The sequence below is a fragment of the Periophthalmus magnuspinnatus genome, chromosome 9 (assembly GCF_009829125.3).
Source record: "Periophthalmus magnuspinnatus isolate fPerMag1 chromosome 9, fPerMag1.2.pri, whole genome shotgun sequence".
Lineage (NCBI taxonomy): Eukaryota > Metazoa > Chordata > Actinopteri > Gobiiformes > Gobiidae > Periophthalmus > Periophthalmus magnuspinnatus.
Genome location: NC_047134.1, coordinates 22,968,999 through 22,985,936, shown reverse-complemented (window position 1 = coordinate 22,985,936; position 16,938 = coordinate 22,968,999). Strand labels below are relative to the sequence as shown.

General features: G+C 39.2%; 1 protein-coding gene across 1 annotated transcript in view; it reads right to left on the bottom strand.

Annotated features, from left to right (window-relative positions):
* ipo11 (importin 11) overlaps window positions 1–16,938 on the bottom strand; it is a 239,648-nt gene that overhangs the window by 65,601 nt on the left and 157,109 nt on the right. The window contains exons 25-27 of the mRNA XM_033973089.2: window positions 10,259–10,354; window positions 8,537–8,650; window positions 6,954–7,075 (exon numbers count right to left, since the gene is read on the bottom strand). Coding sequence (XP_033828980.1) covers window positions 6,954–7,075; window positions 8,537–8,650; window positions 10,259–10,354 — 332 coding nt within the window. The remainder of the gene's footprint in view (window positions 1–6,953; window positions 7,076–8,536; window positions 8,651–10,258; window positions 10,355–16,938) is intronic.

The window sequence follows — 16,938 nt, the reverse complement described above, 5'->3', positions numbered from 1 at the left end:
TGATCATTTTTCGTGTTGTCGGGTTCGTAATGACAGGTGACGCTTCGCAGCTTCTCAGATCGAGTCAGAAATAAACTCTGGGAGCCACGAGGACGAGACTGGAGGTTGATTTGGAGTCGGGCTAAAGGCAACAAGCCACTGTTTGTCTCATCAGTTTCAGGCTGGTTGAACTAAGTTGATTTTGTTGTCATTTCATAATATTTGGTAAGTTTTACAGAGACTGGGTTCGTATGAGTTTGTATTTATGAGCTTGTTCCATTGCTGCTGTTTTAATGGCCACGATTTATGCCTATGCTATAACAGAATTACGTTTTTTTCCCTTTCTAAATCCTTTTGACCTGAGTTTCCAAACACAATTTCTATTTATTGTATCTAAGTTGAGTTTAATTAGCTTTAAAGGACTACGCTTGATTTTTTTCCCCATGTATTTGAGCAGAACGTGTCATAAACTGTATAAAAAAGTAGACTAAGTGAGTGTGACGTCACGCAAACAGGAAGTGATTATGAGCGCACTTCTGGCTCCGTCAAATTCACTTTACATTAAAAAACTGTCACCCTTCTCTGTGTAACTGCTGCTGTTAAAGTCGTCAATTTGGTCTTAAAATGTTCATATTAACCCGCTACTACATGATTTTCAGGTTTTTATTTTGCTATTTTGTCCGTTACTCAAGATAAGAACATTAATAACAGACAAATCAAGCGCCTTCTTTCCCTGAGGTCACTGGTGCTAGCGTTAGCAGCAGCTTTGATTGACAGCGGGAAGGGGTTCCTTTCAACAGCCTCGCTTCTGATTGGTTCTTTGGTTGCTATGATACTCGCGGTCAGGATTCTAAATATGGAACTTGATGAGCTTCATTCGACTGGAGCCGAACGCTATGGGTGACATGACGCTCACTTAATCCACTACTTACGAAAAGTTATATGGTAAGTCATGTTCCCCATATGCGTTTTATTCATGGGGGAGTAAGAAGGTGTCAGTTGCTTTTCAGTGATATGTTGTACATGTTGTATAGCTCAGTAAAAAGAATAGTTCTAACTTTCATATCGACTTTGGCAATTTTCTTTAACTACCACGTTGGCTGGACCGCATTCACCTGTAATAAGCTGGAAGTGCAAACACATCAGTGCGCACCTCTGCCCCCAATTTCCTCATGATAGTCTCAAAATTGGCAGCCATGGCAACAGCGGCGTGCAGGCATCAGATTAAAGAAGGCCCTTATCAGCTTTTTAAAATGTCTGTCAATTCTAATTCTACCAGCTCCGACTCCTCTCCTGTGTTTACTTTCTATTGGTGTGTGCCTCCCATTCAAATTGAGGGTTATTATGGGAAGTAAACAAGCTGCAAGAGACAACAACTCTAACAATCTTAAGGAGTGATGCGGATGAGTGGCTGCAGGTTCAAATCCCAGGCCTTTCTGCGTGGGGTTTGCGTGTTTTGTCTGAGTGAGTTTTCGTCCAGGCACTCTGGTTCCCTCATCAACCCAAAACATCCAAAATATCAAGCGGATCTGACCCATAGACTGTATATATGAATGGACATAGCTAACTTGCCGCCGCGTTCCAAATTTGAAGTGATCATGAGGGCACTTCTGGCTCCATCGACTCCTCGACGATTTAGATTAGAAAACTGTCGCTCCTCTCTCTCTAACTCCTACAGTCAGGCCCATCATTTTGGTCTTAAAATGTTCGTATTAACCCGCTCTACGTGATCCTGGTATTTTTATTTTGCTAATGCATCCATATATCAAGATATGAACATTAATGACAGACAAATCAGCTGCCTTCTTTCTGAGGTTGCTCCCGCTAACGTTAGCAACAGGTTTGATTGGCAGCGTTGCTAATACACCAGCCTCGCTCCACATTGGCTCTTTTGGTGTTTCCGGTCACATGCGAATCGACCAGGTCTGACAAAATTTAAAAATGATCCCAACTTTTAGCTAATGTAATCCTGCAAACTCAGCTCCTTGAGTTTCTAGTCCCGTGTGAACACTCATATCTGTAAACTGGTCTGTGCACTGAAGCTAAAAGTGATTCAAGCGTCTCTAAGGCTCATTTTAGGTCCAGATACAAACTAAAATAATAATAATAATTTGCCACAAACCACACTGTAATCCAGCTATTGTTTTTCTATAATTAAAATTAAAAAACATGAAACAAACTGCGGTAAAGATGTGACACAGAAGTATAACGCTGCTGTCATGGCAACTAAAGACCAGCAGCATGGAGCCTCTATGGAAAAGTTTGTTTGTTTTTGGGCCAATGTTTGGATGGAGGAGTCGTATCAGCGTGACATGAATGAAACGATTCTGGTCTTGTTTCAGTGTTTATCAGTCCAACATTTAGAGAATAAAGTCTATAAAAACAGGTACATGTCTTATCCTGGAAGAATGCACATAGAAAACACAAACATCATGGGGTCATATCAATCTTACAGATGTCCTGAGGTAAAACTGATCCTGTGTGAATAGTCAATTTTGTGAAAAGAAAAAAACCCTAAACATTTCAATATGCAAGACTGAAGAGTGCAACATAATTTCAGCTTTTGATGATGCCAGTTGATACTTTTGAGATCTATACTTCACTCAAGAACTTTGTGATTCCCATAGACTGTATAAAGAAGTGGACTAAGTGAGTGTGACGTCATCCATAGCGTTCAGCTCCAGTAAAATGAAGCTCATCGAGCCTAGAGCAGGGCCAATTTGGAGACAACTTCCATATTTGGAATTCCGACTACAAGTATCATAGCAACCAAAGAGCCAATCTGGTTTAACAGGGAGTGGGCACGTAGCAGCACTGTCAATCAAACCTGTTGCTACCATTAAGGGGAGCAGCCTTGATTCTTATTAATGTTCATTTCTTGAGTTACGGACACAAAAGCGAAATAAAAACACCGGGATCATGTAGAGCGGGTCAATACAAACATTTTAAGACCAAAATGACGAGCCTGACACCAACAGCTACAGAAAGAGAAGTGAATTGGAGCCGGAAGCGCAGCCCTTGCTCACTTCCTCTTTGGAACAGGGCGGCTAGCAGGTTGGCTATGTCCATTTATATCTACAGTCTATGGTGATTCCAGAGCTAGAGCCAGAGCCAGATTCCAACGACTTGTTAAAGGCAGTGGATCTTTTGTTGTCGGTCTAATTAGAAACGATGTCTGTGTAATCCCTCAGTCATCCAGGTCTGATCCATCGTAAAAGCCGAAGTTAAATCTGTCAGCTGGACAAATCGTTGTAGGAATGAAGACGTTTTGCTGCTCATTAAAGCCGCTTCTTCAGTTCTGGTCAGTTTACTGGTGGACACAACCTTATATTTGTCTGAAGGGAGGAAATAACTAACTCCACTGAAACTATTAACAGCTATTGTCTCCAGTTTCAGCCTTAATGGCCCTATTAGACAGATTTAACTTTGGTTTTTGCTAATTAACAAACATTCCAAGATCCTCCATCTGTAAAAGGAGACGGTGTTTGGATGAAAACATTCCCTTTAACTGTAGAAGAGACAGAGCGCAGAGGGTCCTGGGGCGGTCTATTGGCGTTCCTTCAGAGAGCTGGTAGAGTTAAAAAGGTAGTGTCAGCGATGCGTCCAAATAAGCTGATGGAAGATTGTGTTGAGTCAGAGGTAGGCCATAATATCCCTGTAGTACTGCATGCTAAACATAAGGTGAAATAGTTAAGAAAGTTTTTAGCCAAAGTTCACTTTTAATCCATACAAGTGTCAAGTCCTTAACAAAAGGACTGCGGCAACTAGAGATGTGTGGGTCAAGCTTTTTTCCATCCCGCCAGTCCTGTATTTCTGATAATATATGGCCTGCCCCAGCCCGCCCCGCACAGCAGAATCTATTTATACAACCCACCCCGACCTGCACCCACATTAAATATACTGTAAAAATACGTTAATAAATGCAGCTTTATTTTAGCGAAAAACCTGCTTGAAAACAGACATAATGAGAGTGAATCTGCCAATATGATGAACCAGATGCAGTTTTCTTTCAAAAGAGAATAAAACGTCATCTTCTATCATCAAATCGCTTCTTTTTGGTTCCGTTTACTGTGGCGAATGTGGTGCGCCGCAGTGGTGTCAGGTTATAGGTTAATTGCCCCGGTTACGTGCTTACATAAACTTTATCATCAATCATAATCAGGCCAATGTAGATGAATATTTGTTTTAAAATATTTTATAGGCTATAGTAATAATAGACTAAATATTTTTCTTCTGTGGAAAAATGACCCGCCCCAACTCGCTCCACAATAAACAGATTTTTTTCCAGCCCGCCCCAAACCGACCTGGAGGTTAAAAGTCAACCTGCACATCTCTAGCGGCGACTACTACTGTGGATTCAGCAGTGGAAGGTAATGAAGTTCAAGTTGTAAAGTATAATCTTTAAGTATCTATACTTTACTACTACTTTACAGTGGATACTTTTTACTCTTACTTCACTACATTTGAGAGCAGGTATCTGTACTTTCTACTCCACTACATTTTTGAACAGGACTGAACAGTAAAAAGTTCTTTTCTTATGACTTGAGGGGTTATTTTTACTATGTTCATGGTAACATCCTGATTCAAGTTTTCAAGTTGAAGCTTCAGCTTTGAGAAAATAAAAATAAATACACAAAATTCAGAAGAAAACTTAAGAAATGTATTCATACTTTCTGTTGACCAAATGTGTGTCAATTTTAATCTATATCTCTACATTAACAACACTAGCAAAAATACATTAACTTTAAGTCCTAAATTACATTTTTAAGCAGGTACTTTTCCTTTTCCTTAAGTAGATTTTTCAGGTGATACTTTTACTTGAGTATCTTTTAACCTCTGTATCTGTACTTTTACTTAAGTAACAAAATGGAGTACTTCATCCACCACTGGGATTCAATTAGTTTCAATTGACAATATATGTGGAAGGGACCAGATCTCATCCCATCTGTTTTCAAATTAACGTTTTATGACTGCTCTTTGGCATCCATATAAAGTTATAATAGTAAAAGTGTAGTGTCCCATAAAACTTAAGAAACAATATCACTTCTTATTAAAGGATCCATATTATGATCTTTTCTGTTCTATGTTATAATGTTTCCTCATCACAAACAGACCTGGAGTTGTGTTTTGTTTCATTCACACATGTTTAACGCACAAACCTGCATATTTAGGCTGAGTTCTTCTCTCTCAACGCAGTCTCCTCTCTTCTGTTATCCTTTTAATTATTTAATTTAAGTTATATTATTAATTAAATAACAACCAGTTGACTAACACGACTAAAACAAGTACCTAAACAAGACACAAAGCTTCTATCACTATGGCGATTAAAAAAATAAATACAGTTTTGTCAAGCAGGGCAGAACAAGTCGAGGTTGTCGTTTTGAATCGCTGACGCCTGACCACATTTGGGGGTGTAACAGAGTATTTCACGGCTGTCCACGAGATAATAATCTTATCTGTGAATCAAAACTCAGAGCAGACCATCTTGATGAATACACAGTCACTGTACAGTACGCTCGGCCATCACAGGGGAAGTTAAGATTTACTCTAACAGCTCTGAACTACTTTAGAACTTTCACTCAAATTCAGTGTAAACTCTTTGCAAGTTTGTATAAAAAATCTTTTATTTTTGTCCTTCTGGCATACACGCACACATAAGCCTCTTTTCCACTGGCACAGTTCGCTCGGGGCGGCTTGGAGCGGGTCTGTTTGGTGCGGGCCTCACAAGCCAAGTTGCGTTTCCATCGAGTGCATATATAAATGGACATAGCTAACTTGCTACCTGCTTCGTTCCAAATAGAAATGGGCACACTTCTGGCTCCATTGACTCCAATTCACTTTCTATTGAAAAACTGTGGCCCCTGTGTCTCTGTAACTGCTGCAGTGAGGCCATTATGTGGTTGTTTTCAGCTCAAAAATACATTCAAAACAACATATTTTAAGTAAAGTTATAGGTCTTGTGGTCAGTAGTTAGCACATAGCCTATTAGCCTTGAGCAAGCTTTCAAACTTTTAATGTGTGTGTGTAGGTAGGTAGGTAGGTAGGTAGATAGATAGATAGATAGATAAATGTTTTGTTTTTTTTACTAGAAAATCTATGGGAGCGGTCATTGTGGAGCTCCATATTTGTCACAAGAGCAAAATGATGAACGAACAAATGAACAAACAAAGTAAGCTTTAAGTGGATGTGGGGGTTTATTTCCCTGTAGTGGAGCAAAATTAGCTTTGTCCCGTACAGGTATTTTGTAAAAGCAGCTCTTAGGATCAAATTGAGAGTGCTGCACTTACCTGATTTACCATGATGACAAGACACTCACTCCGGCCTCTCAGAGTTATGAATCAAAGCTTCTAACTGTTTGTGGTGAGCTATTAAGATGCAGCAAAATTCCATGTTTTTATTCTGCACTCTTGTCCTTCAAAGGCCCATATTACACTGTTTTCTGATCTATGTTCTAGTGTTGTTTCCTCATCACTAACAGACCTAGAGTTGTGTTTTGTTTCATTCACACGTTTGTCTTTCTTATTCTGTAAAGTACTTTGAATTACTTTGTGTATGAATTCCGCTACACAAATAAATAATAACTTAACTCGCCTTGCCATAACCGGGAATCGAACTCACAACTTCGAAGGCTCCAATGTGTTTTTATATTTCATGAACTGCTCAAGTAAGCCTTTTCCATTTTCCCGTTTTGAGTTTTCTTTTACGGCTAGACACAAAAAGCTACTTCAGTGAAATTAAAAACTTCTGACAGTTGGAAGCTCGTCTTTAGTACCAATCTAGTTAAAATCACAGACAGCTCTGTTCCACACTCTGAAGCCTAAAAGGATCAACAGCGGTGGAATGAATAATTCAAGAGTTTTGTCAGGTTTGACTTGTCACTTTCCTCTCGGTGAAGTCTCTTTTCACTCACGTTGACAAGTGCGAGCTCCGTTCCCTGCATAACACAGCACATAAATGAGTGAACGGCAGCTCACCCAGTGTCAGACGGCAACAGTGAGAGCAGGGCCAGTGAGGACAGCTTCCTCCGCTCAGGCTGAGTGATGCTATCCATGCGGTCCACCCACATCTCGATCAGGGCCCCCAGTAACTGCTCCATCTGAGAAACAACAAGAACAAGAGATGGGTAGTAGGCAGTTACATATATTAAAACACTAGGGACGGGACAAGATCTTGCGAGACTAAATTGTGAGATGTTTTCCCCATGTTTTTACATTTGGATTGGACAAAAAAGGGTTAAGTTCTGGCAAGTTGCATTTCTTGAGAGGTTGTTGTCGCTAAACTGCTAGCCGTCGCATTCTAAATAAGAAGCGAGCATGGGCACATTTCCGGCTCTATCGACTCTCGCTCCACTCACCCATTCACACACCGGTGTACACAGACACTGGGGGCGAAATGGGTTAAGCGTCTTACCCAAGGACAAAACAACAGCATTCATCTGTGATCGCTGGAAACCGCTCAACCAATGATGTTTTTATGTCGAGAGGGGGATTTGAACCACCAACCTTCTGGATCAGCATCACACTCAACCAGAGCCACTGTTCACGTTCATTTGGAAGACTTGGACATTTGCATTTCTTGCATGGCTGTTTCTGATATGATTTCGTTTGTCTCATTGTTTAAACTCTGAGATTTTGTGCATTATTTGAGATATTCTTGCATTTATATTAGCTAATCAAATTTTTCGTTTTGTCAGTAGTTCTTATAATCACTTTTAGTTGAGTACTTGATCTCAAAATACATTTTTTTTTACTCTTGTCTATATTCCTGAGTAGAATTTTTTAGAACTCGTCTGGCCTCTGCGAACAACAATAGAAGGACGAGCTGGGATTATGTCTGACATTAAAAAACAATCTTTATATTTGGGATGTGACAAAGTGACCTTCAGTGCGGTGAAAAGGGACTAACAGTTATAGAGGTGAATTTAGAGCCCGGTTGCGTATTAGCAAATCCAACCGCAAGAGCCAATCTGGAGCGAGGCTGTTGAAGGTAACGTTCCTTTCCGACGCTATCAATCAAACCTGTTGCTAAGACTTGCAGGAGGGACCTCGGGGAAAGAAGGCAGCTGATTTGTCTGTTATTAATGTTCATATCTTGATTTACGGACAGAATAGCGAAATAAAAATACCAGAATCATGTAGAGCGGGTTAATACGGACATTTTAAGACCAAAATGATAGCAGCAGATACAGAAAGAGGCCACACTTTTCTAATGTAAAGTGAAATGGAGGCAGAGACGATGGAGCCGTCCAGTCTGTGGTTCTTACAGGGACACAGTTTCAAATGAATTTATCAGTGTTTTAATTATAAAAACTGAGACTCAAAATCCAAAATAAGCCCAAACTTATTCTGTCCAAGGTCAGACCAGAATAGAAATTCATCGAAATGGGAGTTGGCTCTTGACTCTGAAAGTTACAATCAACAACTCCTTGGTTCATTACTTTTAGCCTTGTTCTGTGTAATTCGGTTTAACAGGCAGTTTGAGGTTATGGTTTCCGGGGGGCATAAAAAGATGGTGTTGGTGCTGAGTAGGCACTGGAGAAGGGCACATGCAGAGTCACCTCTTGGCTGCACTCGGATGCCATCTGCGTGAGGAAAGAGGAGAAGAAACTGGAATTCTGCAACAGCACGCGTCCGATTATGCCCAGGTAGGTAGCCATGACCACCGGGTATCTCTGCAACACAAGGGCACAGAGTTTGAGTACCAAACAACTAGTGCATTTTTATTACTTTAGTCTAAGCAATGCAATATTATGATGGTCTGAGGAAACTATTTTGAATACAGCATTGGGTATTAAGTAAGTTGAGTTTGGAAGTGAGAAATTTCACTGTATCTGTTAGAGATGTCATGGGAGGGAGCTAAGCATTCATTTGAGCAACTTTTTCCAGGGTAAACTTACCATCATTTCTTTATATTAATGGACAGAAACTGGACAATCGTACCGTTTCATTTTAAAGGTCCCATATTGAACAAAATTGACTTTTCTGAGCGTTCAGTCGTGTTATAATGTTGTTACTTCCTAAAAAACATACCTGGAGTTGTGTTTTGTTTCATTCACACTTTGTTATTAGTCTGTCTACATCTCCAAAGCTCAAAATGCTCTGTTCCCCCTTGTGATGTCATGAAGAGGTAGTTTTCAAGTAAGCAGCTCCTTTTACCTTTAGTTTAGTTTAGCAATTCCAGGGCTGAAATGATCCAAACGATTCTAGTGAAGGTGTGTGGAGTTTAAAAACACAGTGGAGCACTTCCTGTAGTACGAGATGACATCACAAGGTGGAACAGAGTGTTTTCTGTTTGAGAGAAGAACTCAGCCTAAATATGCAGGTTTTGTGTGTTAAACATGTGTGAATGAAACAAAACACTAGTGATGAGGAAAAAACAAATCAGAAAATAGTGTAATATGGGTCTTTATTACAGTACATATTTAAAGGAACTGTATGTGGCCTGCACTCTTGCTGTTTTACAAAAGCTAACTGAACTTGCGTGTCCACAGCCTTGACCTGCAGATAGAGGACACACACACGAGTTTTTCTCATTCTCAACGTATCGACAGGCATTATGTAAAGGCTCAGAACCTCCAGAATTCCCTTCACTGAGCTGTAGAGGCTGCACGAGCACCGATTCATGATTGTCTGCAGCTGCTGGGGTTTAGGTAGTGACCATTCAGATCTGAAAGAGTCCTTTTAGGTTTAAACCAACTGAATTTGAGTATTGACACTGGCAACCCAAATGAGAGAGTCAAGTAAAGCTCATTTTTCTTTCTGATTGGATAATTTACTTGCGAACAAAAAAAACCCCAATTATGTTCCATGTTTTTGTAACAAGTCAATAAATCAGTTGGTCATTAGAATTGTTATCACTAAAAGTTCAATTTAATTTGCATATGTTTAACTCATATCCAAGGACAAGTTTGTGACATTCAAAATCAAAAGCTTACATACACCCCACGTAAAAAGGTAAAGTTTGCATTAATTTGTGTACATCTCTTGTCAGGTGAACATTGTTTTCTAAAGGCCCAATAACTACACACAAACTCTTCCTGAAAAAATGCATATCTGGAATCAGAATATGACCTTTATCAAACATGGCGGATCAATACAACCCAACACAGCGCATAAGAAGTTAATATTACGAGACAGAAAAGGACAAAACCAACTGCTTAAGAACATACGTCTGCTTACAACACCTACAGTCAAACTGTGACAGCTTCCAGACTTTTTTTTTTTTTCTTTTTAATGGTTCAGTTCTAGGGCGGAGAAGAAAAACTAAACTTAAACCTCACCTCTCCATCCAGAATGCCTCTGAAGACGGCTGGCAGCAAGGGGTGGAACATGTGCGGTGCCAGCGCCGGGCTCACCTTTAAAGCGATTTCCACCACCTGCGGAGAGAGACAACGAAAGGCCGAGCTTTACCACGAGGACAAATGAAAAGTCCTAGCATGAGGTATGGAAGGGCACACGGGGAAAAAGTAGAAAGGGAGCATGAAACAAATGCAGTAAAAGAGCTCCAAGAGAGAGACCGGGTCAAACAGTACAGCTTAGTGAAAGAGGAGAGACAGCCCCCTTAAGAGATAGTAAAACAAAGAGGGAAAGAGGGGCTTTTGTTGAGGCTCTGACCTACAGTAAGTGCCAGACAAGGTTAGTCCCTTAAGTTTAAGTTTATGATGCAATTTCAATTAATCCTAGCTGGTATTATGCAAAGTTAGAAGAAGAACACCTGACCCCAGACTACACGCGACAGCCAAAGTAATACAAGTGGGAATGCATTTGACCCATCCTTGAAATCAACCAATATGTTGTTTTTTTTCTTGGTCAATGTCGATTGTTTAGAATCAAAAGCAGCCGATCAAATATTTTTGGGACGGTATATAGGATTGTTGATGATTTTCCTCAAAATATATGATTTGAAATGATTACAAACTCAATACTATAGTGTATGCATTCTAATAATAGACTGTATAAAGAAGTGGACTAAGTGATTGTGACGTTGCCCATAGAGTTCGGCTCCAGTTAAATGAAGCTCATCGAGGCTAGCGGTTTTAAGGGCCAATTTGGAGCAGAGTTTCATATTTGGAATTCCGACCGCGAGTATCATAGCAACCAAAGAGCCAATCTGGAGAGAGGCTGTAGAAGGTAACGCTCCTTCCTGCCTGCACCGCTGGTTTAGCAGGTAGCGGGGCCTGAGCAATGCTGTCAATCAAACCTGTTGCTAAAGCTAGCGGGAGCGACCTTGGATAAGTAGGCATCTGATTTGTCTGTTACTAATGTTCATATTTTGAATTACGGACACAAAAGCAAAATAAAAATATCAGGATCATGTAGAGTGGGTTAGTACGAACATTTTAAAACCGAAATGACGAGCCTGACAGCAACAGTTAGAGAGGGGCAACAGTTTTTCAACGTAAAATTTTGTAAAAAAAATTGGAGTCGATGAAGCCAGAAGCGCGTCCATGCACATGCAGCAGCTAGCAGGTTAGCTATGTCCAATTATATATAAAGTCTATAGGTCAGATTGCTGGTGGACAGGTGACCAGACCTGAAGAAGTGGCTTGGATGAGCTGCAAAACAAATAGAATTTTTCTTTTGCTCTGTATCACACATGGACAACTGAGGGATTACACAGACGTTAAAATAAGGAAAAAGATCAACTCTATGACATTTATATTCTGTCTGTTTCCCTTCAAACCTGTAACAGAGCCGTCATGTTTTGTGCAGTGTTCCTTTTTCCTTTTATACTGAAGTGTTCAAATAAAACTTTATCTGTATATCTCTACCCAGGAGGACCGAGCTAGAGAACAGAGCTTGGCATTGGACTTCAAAAACTTTACGTAACTGGCCAGATGTGCCAAAGGTCCACAGTGGTGCATTGGCAAAGACACTTAAAAAAGTAAACAAAACAGCTACGGAACAACGTGATAAGCTGCTGAGTCACTGCTCCTAAATACATTTATCACATTATAGTGTAAGAATACTTTTCACTGAGGTAGAGCTGCACAATATTACTGCAGTTGAATCAAAAGAGCAAAACCTCAACTGTTAGCGTCACTTCTTCCTGTCCAGTTTTAGCCGAGATTTTTGTCTATTGACCTATTTAAAGATGAGGCAGTGGATAAGGAGCTGTGCGTGGATGTCACTGACTGTTAAACACTACACAGATCAATGCTAATGCTAATTTTGAGGCCTAATATTAAACTAACGCCACAAACTAAAGTATCAGTGCTAACGCTGATGCTAATTTTGATGCATAATAAATTTTGAGACGTCACAAACTGAAGTATCAATGCTAACACTAATGCTAATTTTGAGGAATAATGAATATTAAAACGGCACCACAAACTGACGTAATCTACATATAAAAATAATTGGGATGCCTTCATTTTACTTGGTTTGAATTTTGATAGCTGTTTATTTTAGCTTTCCAGATTTTCATAAAAGCTTTGAGACTATAAGCTAGCTAGCATGCAGCTGTGCACAAAGCCTATTGTAAATGCTGCAAAGAACAAGACATCCTGTTCTTTTATTATATTTTACATACATATAGAAGACATCAAATATATGAAGCAAGATATATAGAGTTATGTGGAAAAAAAAGTCTACTAAATATTTTTGAGGGGGCTACAATATGAAGAATAAAAAACAAAAATAGGAGTTACATATTTCTTTGCTACATAACTTCATATATCTTACTTCATATATTTGAGTCTTCTGTATGTATATAAAATGTGTAGTAGCAGTAAAACCATTGACTGGTAGTGTACTTGTGCTTTTACTTGAGTGCAAATTTGTAGCACTTTCTTTGCCCCATGGTAAATGACCAGGCTAGAATAATACATCACTTCTTGATTAAAATTCAGATTCCCAGTGTCCTCTGTTCTCTCTGTGCCCATATACTACCCTTAAGAATGTGACAGTCCTCATTACTAATCGTACTTATCAAAGCGTTCTCATGCACATATACTCTCAGGACATATAGCGGTTTCCATGTTCTCCCTGTGCATTTTTTCATGCTCCCAAATTACCATAGGCTAATCCTGCAGCTACATATGATTTGATAAGAAGATCAAGGCTCCAGAGCTGCATGAGGGGCCCTTCTTTGTGAGCTGCACAGTCGGAGCACAGCAGTCTCTCACCACAGGAAGCTCCAGCAACAATGAATGCAATGAAAAGAAGACGTTTTACTACAGCAGCAGGCTCGGTTTGAAAAAATAAACACAAACTATATTTTGAGAATTTAATTAAACTGAAAAAAAAAGAATATTACATTTACTTCACTACATTTGAAGAGTAATACTATTTTTTATTATTATTTGAAGCCTGCAGACAAGGCTGAGGGTTTATTTTTAACACGTTCATAACTTGAGCAAAACAAAAATATAATATAACAACAAATAAATAAAAACAGACTAAAAAGATATTCTCTATTGAACTGTTTCTGTTGAACAAAATTCAGCACAATTTTTAGATCAAAACCACGACATTTGAAGCTTTATAAAATCTCAAAATCCATCTGAAATACTTTTACTTTTTTACTCTTTTGTACATTTTTAAACAGGTACTTTAATACTTTTAATTTAGATTTTGATGTGATACTTTTACTTAAGTATTTTTCTGATCTGGTATTTGTACTTTTATTTAGGAAAATTGAGTACTTCTTCCACCACCGTCACATTGTAGATAGCTGCTATATGTCTGTGCGTCTAAACAAGGCGGTGCAGACAGCTCTTTGCCTGATCGCTCACATCATTGGGTTCTGAGAGTGCCAATATGCCGGGTGTGTGCAGTACTCTGGTTGTTGTGATTGTCTGCTGGCTCTGTTTCCTCTGTATAAAGGATTAGGAGCAGCAGCTGTGAAGTAATGCCACCGAGCATTACCAAACATAAGCTCAATGTGTAATGGCTATTCTGTGAGAACATAATACTAGTGCAAATATCACAGAGCTCATTCTTAACTTCACTGGTTTATTACACTGGGATAGATACACATATAGATTAACGTGGAAATCTGATGCATGTGTCAAAGTTATTACGTTTACATGCACGCCAGGAGAACCGGATAACTGGCCGAGACCAATTTAAAACGATTTTTCAAAATGGATGTAAACCTGGAAACTACAATTGGCTCTGTGTACAATGGTAGTGGATGAAAACGTCTTTACTCCTACTTTTTGTACAGTTGACAGATTTTATATTTACTTTTACAATGGAGGTATGATAGGTTTTGCTTTCGCTTGAATATAGTGGATCAAAACTATTAAACAGACAGGAGAACTGTAATGTCATCGCTGCAGACCTAAAATGATGAAGTAAACCTCCAATCACATGTCTAATGGCGTTTTCTTACCCCGTGCAGTTGAACGCCTCTCCTGATCTGTGATTAATGTAAATCGGATTGAACTGATAGAGCAGGGATCCGAGTACATATCAGCTTCTCAAGATGTGTTACTGGGCTCTTTGATATTTCAACCATGACTTGTCAACAGGCTCTACGCACAGCGGTGGCCGGCTAGTTCCAATCAGAGTGGACTGGACCATTTCCGGCGTAATGTAATGTCTATGAGTTTTTTGCTGACTCGCTCTAAAATCAATAAATCCTGACAGTGGACAGTCTTTGAGCGTCAATGCTAATGCTAATGCTAACTTCGATTAAAACATTAAATGTAACATAAAAACAAAAAAGCACAGATTTAGATTAGGCACACACTAGGAGAGGCATTCAACTACACGAGGTAAGAAAATGCCAGGGAAAGATTAGACATGTGTTTGGATGTTTACTTCATCATTTAAGGTCAGCAGTGATGACCATTACAGTTCTCCATTACAGACAAGCAGAAACACTTTAAGAGTTTTGATTCACTACATTAAAGTGAAAGCAAAACTTATATTTGCAATGTAAAAGAAAAAAAAAAGTCACCTGTACAAAAAGTTGTGGAAATGAAGACATTTTGCTGCTCATCCAAGTCTCTTCTTTAGTTCTGGTCAGATTACTGGTGGTTATATCTGTCTGAAGGGAGGAGCTAACTACACTAAGACTACACTTTTTGTTGTTGTTTGTAGTCCAGGTCTACTGAGCTACACTAAGTGTGCACTGTGCCCAAGTCCTACTTAACATACTCATTCAAGTCCCTATTGAGTGATTTCACACCTATTAGCATCCTGTCTAGCCCTTTTGTTTTCTTTGTTTTGATTTGAGTCTGAGGATGGTGTTATAGATGGGGGATGGATGCTTAAGATCACCATTCCTGTTCAAGGAAGGATTGTCTTTCCTAACAAAAACTGCTTCAGGAAGCAGTTTTGTTAGGAAAGCCTTCCCTCTCAAACCATTTTTTTTCTTTTGCTAAGATCTGTAAGTCACTATCTTCAAAGGGCCTGTTAGAGCCTTTTAGATGGAGATGTACGGTGGACCGGGGTGTTATGGCATTCTGTATTCTAATCTTTATTGTGGAGACATCTGTCTGTGTCACATCCACCTCACAGTGATACCAAAGCTGAGGGCGAGACGATACTTTATTAGGGACAACAGCTCTTTGACGATTGTGCGCACAACTGATTAAATAAATCAGACTCTTTGATTCAAGATTACTTCTTTGTTGGTTTTATATTTGTAAGGTTTTTACTACTACAAATTACACAACAGGGGTCAGGCACAGTGCACATTTAGTGTAGCTCAATAGACCTGTCCTACAAACAAACTCTAAACAATAAGCGTTTTAATTTCAGTGTAGTTAGCTCCTCCCTTCAGACAGATATAAATCCATGAGTAATCTGACCAGAACTGAAGGAGCGGTTTGGATGAGCAGTGAAATGTCTTCACTTCAACAACTTTTTGTCCAGTTGACAGATTTTATATTTTTCTTTTACTATGGATCAGACCTGGACGACTGAGGGATTACACAGATATAGCTCCAATGTGTTTATTTGTGCTGCAGAGATTAAATAACTTGAGTGTAACGCAGTTCCTCATGTCTGAAAATCGAATGCTCACTTTAAATTAGATGTCGCTTATCTATGTCTGCCAAAAGTGTAGATATGAAATCCTCAACCAGTCAAAAGTTTGGACACCCACTGACTCAATGTTTTTTTATTTATTTTTACTACTTTCTATATTTATATACATATAGAAGACATCAAATATATGAAGCAAGATGTATAGAATTATAAAATTGCAAAGCATGAAATTGTCCCTTATTCAAGGCTCAATTTCTATAAAGAAAATTAATATTAATGAGGGTTCAATTAGGGCCCGGGAGAGATCGCTAAATTATTCAAACATGCATGGATGACGTCTAAAAGCTCTTCAGGCATGTTTTTGATCGGGAAACAACATTATAACATGGTGGAAAGCTTAAAAAATTCAAATTAAATTACACAGACCCCCTCTTTAAGCGCTCATGTCAGTTTTTTTAGCATTTAGTCCTGGCTATTAATTGTTGGTTTAAACTGGTTTGATCCCTGTTCTAGTCAAGCATTTATTTATACTTTTTCATTATTATAATGGTCATATTACTCCTACAAAAGCAGTTCATTTTCTCTGGGAGGTGTCTGAATCCTTCTCTTCTCTACTCCTTCATAGAAAGCATTACCAAACTCCATCACACATTTATACAAAATGTACTTGATTATCCCACTCTCCCGCCGCTCGCTGGAGTTAATTAATACATCTTATCTGGGCCATTATGGAGTTAACTGCAGAGGGCTTTGGAATTAATATTAAGATTATAAACTATAGTTCAAGAGGAGGGACTTCACAAACACTGTATTTACACAGAGGAAAATAAAAGTGTCAGGAGGGACAGAGATGAAAGAGAGGACACTGTCAGAGAGAGAGAGGGAGAGAAGGAGAGGGAGAGGGAGAGGGAGAGGGGGGGAGACAGAGAGGGGGAGAAGAACCTGTCACAGACTCATTTATTAGACACAAGAACAGCCCAGCTTTATGTAGTACACTGAACTACATTGTAGTACACAG